Raw genomic sequence first — 8,349 nt, forward strand, 5'->3', positions numbered from 1 at the left:
GGGCCTCCGGTTAATAGGTTAGTCCCAAAAATAATATAAAAGTGAAAAATAAAGCCCAATATAGTCCAAAACAGTAGATAAAGTAGCATGGAGCAATCAAAAATTATAGATACGTTGGAGACGTATCACACTCCGATTGTCCCGATTGTCGGATAGGTATCTCTGGGCCCACTCAGTAATGCACATCACTATAAGCCTTGCAAGCATTGTAACTAATGAGTTAGTTGCGTGATGATGTATTACGGAACGAGTAAAGAGACTTGCCGGTAACGAGATTGAACTAGGTATTGAGATGCCGACGATCAAATCTCGGGCAAGTAACATACCGATGACAAAGGAACAACGTATGTTGTTATGTGGTTTGACCGATAAAGATCTTCGTAGAATATGTGGGAGCCAATATGAGCATCTAGGTTCCGCTATTGGTTATTGACCGGAGACGTGTCTCGGTCATGTCTACATAGTTCTCGAACCCGTAGGGTCCGCACGCTTAACGTTCGGTGACGATTTGTATTATGAGTTTATGTGTTTTGATGTACCGAAGGTAGTTAGGAGTCCCGGATGAGATCGGGGACATGACGAGGAGTCTCGAAATGGTTGAGACGTAAAGATCGATATATTGGACGACTATATTCGGACATCGGAAAGGTTCCGAGTGGTTCGGGTATTTTTCGGAGTACTGGGGAGTTACGGGCTTACGAGGGAAGAAGTATATGGGCCTTACTGGGCTTTAGGGGAGAGAGAGAGGCAGGCCGCGCGCCCCCCAATGACTAGTCCGAATTGGACTAGGGGAGGGGCGGCGCCCCCTCCTTCCTTCTCTTCCCTCTTCCCCTTCCTTGTCTCCTACTCCTACTACATGGAAGGACTCCTAGTTGGACTAGGAAAGGGGGAATCCTACTCCCGGTGGGAGTAGGACTCCCCTAGGGCGCGCCATAGAGAGGACCGGCCCTCCCCTCCTCCACTCCTTTATATACAACAATTGATCTCTTGATCTCTTAGCCGTGTGCGGTGCCCCCCTCCATTATATTCCACCTCGATCATATCGTAGCGGTGCTTAGGAGAAGCCCTGCGTCGGTAGCAACATCATCACCGTCACCACGCCGTCATGCTGACGGAACTCTCCCGTGAAGCTCTGCTGGATCGGAGTTCACGGGACGTCATCGAGCTGAACGTGTGCTGAACTCAGAGGTGCCGTGCGTTCGGTACTTGGATCGGTCGGATCGTGAAGACGTACGACTACATCAACCGCGTTGTGCTAATGCTTCCGCTTTCGGTCTACGAGGGTACGTGGACTACACTCTCCCCTCTCGTTGCTATGCATCACCATGATCCTGTGTGTCCGTAGGAATTTTTTTGAAATTACTACGTTCCCCAACAACTTCGACAAGGCTATAGCGTGGGGTTGATTCAAGACGGTGCACATGAGAGCTTGAAGACGACGGGGCGCGGGGTGGACTGATCATCTGCCATGGAGTCATGTTGAAGGTGGAGCTGGATTGAGGGGCTACGATGTAAGGATCCGGGAAATTGAAGCCTATTCAGCAAGGGGGAAAAGCGAGTGACATGCAGTTCGGACTGGAGCTCAGTGGTCTGATGGTAGCGTGAAACTCGTCATCGGTCGGTGATGATCGGTGGTACTCTGCAGTGGGGGTTGTGTGGTGTGGGTTCGCGACCCTTGAGACTCGACCGGGACAGTGGAGGCTCAACGCGGTAATAGAGGCGAGGCGTGCGGTGCACACGGGACATGGAGACTGGCCAGGGCTCTGGTGGTCATACATGTGGTGAGACAACTGCGAATTTGACTCAAGGTGACTACATGCAATGGTAAAATTTCTTCAAGTTTCAGATAGGCGGTCAAGAAATGAGCGGTGATGTTGAGTTCAGGTAACTCTTATGTGTGACACCCAATATGTGAGTTGTTCACTTTCACACAGATCAGTGATCGGTGTGTGATGGCATTGGACGGATACTCTGGAAGTTGGGAGCACGGACTAGAGTAACAAGAAACTTAATTTTGCTCGAGTGTTGATCGTGGTCAAGAAAAAAAGGGACTACAAGTTGCAGGAGGAATCATATGGAGGCTTTGGAGTAGCAGCGTTCTCATGGGATAAGCTCAAGGCCAATGTACATGGAAATTTGACGCATGGACAAATTTAAGATGGTGGAGAATATTCGCCAAGGTGAAGTTTGTTGGAGTTGTGTCAAATATTGTGTACAAGGTAGGTTACAGTTGGACTTGTAGTTGTATTGTGTTTACATAGGATGTGTAATGGTGTCCTGGTAGGACACTTGTATCCTATGCCTTTCATATATAGCGGGGGTAGACACACGATGTAGGCTATGTCAACATAATAGCACAGACGCGCAAGGGGGAGCCGACGGCATGTGCCGGCACGCGGGTCACCGGTGTGCGGTATTGTGACGGTGTCATGGAAAGGAGCGCTCATAGTCATTGCCTCAGGAATGTAGCCATATTAGTGAACCTCGTTAACAAATCTTGGTGTCGTGTTTGTTTGATTGCTTGGTCTTCGAATGATTGATTGTATGCCTCGGATTTATTCAAACAACGGCAAACCCATTATCAATCGAAGCCCGATCTCGTCTCCCTTCCACTGCTGGTGCCATCGTTTCCACCCTCCGCCGGCATCCTCGTGACAATACCAGCACATTTCCTCAGGTCTCGATCGCGTAGATCAGAAACCTCATCAAGCTGCACCGAGTGAGAGAAAATTTCCTCGTGGAAAACACAAGCCGTCCTAGCCCTCAGCTCTGATGACATGTACGGCTATAGAGTTGCTCCATCGTCGCGTTGTTGCCTGCTAGCTGCCACGGACCCTCGTTGAAGGAACCAAAGACCCCTCCAAGAGCGTACCAAGCTCAAGACTTCCTCCACTGGTGCCAGCAGGACCAGACGGTCATGATCTGATCGCCCTCCTTGGGTTGATGATTAAGGACATAGCTCACCACCTCAGCCACGGTGTGGAAGACGCTTCACGACATGTTCGTATCCCACAATCGGGCACATGTGATGTAGCTGCGCTACGAGCTCTCCAAATTGAAGAAGAAGGCTTTGAAGTTGTTGGGGCTAAATGGCTGGACGACATGATCGACGCGACCAGTGGCTCCAACTCAGGGAGCGGCTTAGGCCCGACGGGTGTGAGGATGTCCTCGGTCATCAACTCAAGGAAGGTGGTCATGACCGTCTGGTCCTGCTAGTATCACCAGAGGAAGGCCAAGGATTGGTGATGACCCTCTCTATTGCGGGGCCCCAAGTTGGCGGGCTAGGCCATAGATGACATGTTCTAAAATGTGGTAATTCAATATAGCTTAATCATGTATCACATTCAAACTGGCATCGTCTTATCATGATCTGGCTTGACAGTGGAAACGCTGGACCCGAAGTTCTTCTGCAGGAACCTGCGCATGTGATTGATGCCCAAGCACATGAACCATCCGTGCATGTGCTTCCCCGCCTCTAACTTTGCTCCATTTCTCTAATGGTGCATCTTTGCTGAAAAATATGGGAGGAAACCCAACATCTAAGTGTATGGCAGATTCAGATACGAAAACACATTTCGTACTTTTTTTTAAATCACAGTAAATCATTTTCTATTACTTGTTCTTACTGGATGTCAATTGTAACCAGTGGCTACTTGGATTACTCTATGGTATATTAGAACCAATCAAGGTATTTTCTTTACCGTGAGGATGATTGAATTAAGAAAATGGTATTAGTTGTTCAGCACTCGTGGTTGTCTCTGCACTCTCCAGCCCTATGCTTTCGGAAATCTGCTGAAAATAGCACCAAACTTTAGCAGTTTTTCTTGTAAGAACAATTCATCTCTATTTTGTATTTCAAATTCTTGGTTTCATCCGCTTGAGTGATAATTATGTACTCCCTCCATTTCTTTATATAAGGTGTATTTATTTTTGGATAATGTTTGTGCCCGGTGCGCCGACCGAGTATTCGGCCGGTCACTCGCGAAACGCACCTGACTTGGCCCCGCACCGTTACCTTTCCCCATCACACACCGCTACCTTATCCTCAGTCGCACCCGCATCTATCTTTCTTCATCAAATCCCTCTCACCATGGAAGCCCTCTTGAGCTCGATTCCTCCTCTCTCCCTCCACTCCTCTGGCCATGGAGCACTAGTTGTTGCTGCTTCGTCGTGCATCTCTGCCTACCCTCCCTCCACCCACAACGGTCTTGGTCGACGGCGGCGACGGATTTTTTTTTGCTGCAACCGTCTTGGATTTTTGCTACTACCGGAGACGCCATTTTCTACTACCAGAGTCTTGCTGGAAGCATAAGGAGTTTTTGCTACCACCCCTAGTTTTTTTTTTTATTTTTGCCGAACCAACCTAAAAATTTCTACCACCGTCTTTTGATTTTGCTGGAACCGGTAATTTTTTTGCTTCGCGCGGCGGCGGTGAAGGAGGGTCATGTTTTGCTTCACCGGCGGCGAGCAGGGGCAACGGTGGTCCAAATGAGGGCAGCGCAGGCTAGCGTGCGGGATCCCGCGAGCTGCGGCGCTTCCTTTTTTCTCCTCTTTTTCCCGTGGGGGAAGATGATGAAAGGGGATGCGGTGCGGGACAGATCTTATGATTATGCGTTTTTATATCAAACGGCGCTGGGTGGACCGGCCGAAACTTGCGCCGGTGTGCCGGCGCAGAGCACTGCCCTTTATTTATTTATTTTAAGTCAAACGAGTGCATGTTTGACCAAGTTTTTAGCAAAATATATCAATATCCACAATACAAAATTTATATCATTCGATCCATCTTAAAAAGTAGCTTCATATTTTATCGATTAGGTATTGCAGATGTTATTTTATTGTATAATCTTGGTCAAACATTCAAACGGTTGACTTGCACGGAAATCAATACACCTTATATTATGGAACGGAGCGAGTATGTCGTAGGTTACATCTTTGTGAGCAATAGCTCTTATTTAAGACCAGTATGTCGTAGGTTAGATCTTCGTGAGCAATACCTCTTATTTAAGACCAGTATGTCATAGGTTAGATCTTATTTTGAACTGTTTTGGGAGCTGTCTAACCATCTAAAACTTCTTATAAAAGTGAACAGAGGGAGTATTTAAGACCAGCTATTGGAGGATTTCTTGCACAATATTCGATTATTTTGATATAAGGGTGTCGATTTGATGGAACATTTTTGTTTTTGTGGAATTAGCGGACTTCATGAAGGTAAGAAAAAGAAGAGGAATGCAACATAAGGAGCTTAACTTCAGAATTCTGAAGGGACCCGATGCCTTAATGTTGGTATATGATCACATCCCACAATAAAACCGTTGAAAATTGAAATATCCATGCATAGATGTAGCACAAAGGTTCGTTCGAAATGAAAAATAGCAGGGTTTTTTAAGATTTGACTATTTTAAGAAGGGTTTTGGTTTCATGCAAAAAAAATATCATTTTTGTGGAATGAACGGACTTTGTGAAGGTAAAAAAAAGGAACGCAACACAAGGACCTCCCTTTTATGATCATATTCAACATTAAGACCATTGAAAATTGTAATATCCTTGCATAACCGCTGCACAAAGGTGCATTCGGAAATGAAAAATGACGCAATTTGAAGGCATCCATCCTAGTACTACTCTTAACTGATTTATATAGATAATACATGGAACCCTCATTTAGAGATCAAGATGGTTCCCGAGGCACCCAGATACATGGTGATGGATCAGTTACATTGCCGAGTATTTCTGTGACAAGGCCTCGTAGTGCTTCCTTTGCTGTGATGACCAACAGCAAGAAAAGTTAAGACATGCTCCTATAAGAGGGTGAAGCAAAATAAATGGTTATCAGAATGTCATGTACCTGTTCTGACACCGACGGCTTTATTTTAGACAGAGCTTGCTCAAAGTGCGATAATTCAATCGAAGCAACTGAACACAGTGAACTTATTGATAATGCCCCATTCTCCAGGAGTTCCAAACTCTCATCCAAAGCTTCCTTGGCTGCTTCGTCCACCTAAGAAGGAAGCATGTGTGTGAGTTGCCTTGATGTTCTCTTAAAGTACATGCTTCATCACAAAAAATTAAAGAATGCCCACTTTGAAAATTTTCTAACGGGACAACTCAATGAAAAGGCACAGAAATTACCAGCGATGCTAGGTCAGCGCCAGAGAGATTGTTGCACTCCTCACGACGTGCAAATGCATCCAAATCAACAGTGCAGGATACAGGTTTTCTCTGAGAACATATTAGGGCTTTTAATATCGAATGCCGCTCATTAGCACTGGGCAAAAGTACAAAATACTTCTGCCCCAATCTACCAGGCCGTAGAAGAGCATCATCTATCACATCAATTCTGCACCATACATGAAACTGCATGTTGACGCCTTCCTTTCAAGGACAAATAAGTAAAAAGGAACAACCCGGTGGCTGACAATACCTATTTGTAGCTCCAATAACATAAACACCTTCACGCTGATCAGCACCATCAAGTTCAATAAGTAACTGCGATCAGAACAAGTAGAATAACGCTGAGCAAAGGAACAAACAAAAACAAACAAATTAATAAAGAATCTCGGTATTTTGCCAAACATACAGGTGATACATAAGATGTCCAAACCTGGTTTAGGAGACGTTCAACAACCCATGCTCCCTCCATACCTCTTTTTGTTGTCAAAGCATCTATCTGGCACATCAGTAAATAAACACTTGAGAAACATATGATGAGAAAAGCACCTTCACAACCAAGACCCACAAGTTGCTGGTCACTTCCAGTAGCACAAATGTACCAAACATGCAAATTTGTTAAGAGACTGAGCCAAGTTCCCATCAACAGATTAAAGTATACTACCTCCATTTGGAAACAAGTGACGCTGTTTTAGTTCAAATTTATTTCTGAACGGAGGGAATGCAAAAATAGCTAAACAGAAATTTTACCTCGTCAAAAAATAAAATGCACGGGGAGTTGAGTCGTGCACGGGCGAATGTCCTCCTTATATATGCTTCACTCTCCCCAACATACTTGTTCAATCCTTCAGGACCCTAAAGTTCCAGAGAAAGAAATATCTGAGCAGTCTGTACAGAACTGAAGAGGGAATTGCTTATTTACCACTGAATAACTCCTCAATGGCTCACTTGCTATTAAAAAATGAATATTGCGTAGTTAGCATTGTAAAACTCAATTCGTTGCCAACATACCATCGCCATTATCCTATTAAAAGATTTCAGTTAAATCGTATAGAGCTGTTAGTTTCTCCCGGTAATGCCAAAACTACCCTCAACTCAGTTGAACAGAAGGTCCACTCACAACAGCACCAGCACAATAACCAGATCAATTGATTTGTAAAAAAAATAATCCGGCTGCCAGCGGCTTCCATGGATGGGATTCCATGGCTGCAAGAGGTACTATTTGTCAAGCTTCATGCACTGGCCAACGGAACGAACCAAGATTCCGAACTGATGGAAAGGGCTAGGCAATCCACATATACACTTCAACACTATTAGGTTGCACAAGAGTGGTGTCGAGAGTAGCAAGGGCAAGCAAAGAAAGGGCAGCAACAATGTCCAAAGAAGTATTTTGAGAATAGCAAGGGCAAGAGAAGGAAATGGGCGACAACAATATCCAGTTCGCAAGGGCTGTGGATATAGATGCCAGAATGGCAAAGAGGTTCATCCAGAATCATTAGAAGCCAATGCTGATGTCGCAAAGGCAAAAAATGGTAACTGCACCGTCACTTTGTTCATTCTCTCTAGTGACAGATAAGGTACAGAGTAATATTTTTATGCTCGTTTAGAAAGAAAGGAAAAGATAAATTTAAAACCATTTAACCGACGGAGTTTAGCAGCCACTTAGCAGTCGATAGCATGTGAGCAATCAATTCCGTTTTTGACAGTTAAACAAGCAACACTCTTTTGAATGAGCAATAATCAGCGGTAAATAAGCAATTTCCACGAAAATGGAAGGAGTATACTGACTGAGAATATGGAAATCTAAGCATCAATCTACCTTAATATGAATAAAATTAGCCCCTGCGTCGTGTGCAACTGCTTTTGCTATTAGTGTTTTCCCACAGCCCGGAGGTCCAAACAGCAACACACCAGCTTGCATGTTTACTCCAAATTTCTTGAGAGGACATGAAAACACAAATAAAGGATAAAGAGAATGTTAAAGAAATTGCTTGAAAACAATATTTCAAATAAGCGCCATGGATGTCTTATGATTCGATTAGCTGTCCATACTGTGAAGAGGACTGAACTTTTATGGGACCAAATCACTATTGAAACCATATAACAGAATGAAGAAAGTTAAGATGATGCACCTTATAATATTCAGGGTACTTGATACATCGAACGATGGAGCGGTTCTATTCC

General features: G+C 44.6%; 1 protein-coding gene across 1 annotated transcript; it reads right to left on the bottom strand.

The window, feature by feature from the left end:
- Positions 1–5,709: 5,709 nt before the first annotated feature.
- Positions 5,710–8,342, bottom strand: LOC125528997 (cell division control protein 48 homolog C-like; the record flags this gene model as incomplete). Its single annotated transcript, XM_048693410.1, has 8 exons — positions 5,710–5,757; positions 5,843–5,995; positions 6,127–6,334; positions 6,419–6,483; positions 6,599–6,664; positions 6,916–7,020; positions 7,985–8,101; positions 8,298–8,342. Coding segments are annotated over 8 exons (807 nt in total), but the record flags the coding sequence as incomplete, so codon positions are not given.
- Between the last annotated feature and the right edge of the window lie 7 nt (positions 8,343–8,349).

The sequence above is a fragment of the Triticum urartu genome, unplaced genomic scaffold (assembly GCF_003073215.2).
Source record: "Triticum urartu cultivar G1812 unplaced genomic scaffold, Tu2.1 TuUngrouped_contig_5271, whole genome shotgun sequence".
Taxonomy (NCBI): domain Eukaryota; kingdom Viridiplantae; phylum Streptophyta; class Magnoliopsida; order Poales; family Poaceae; genus Triticum; species Triticum urartu.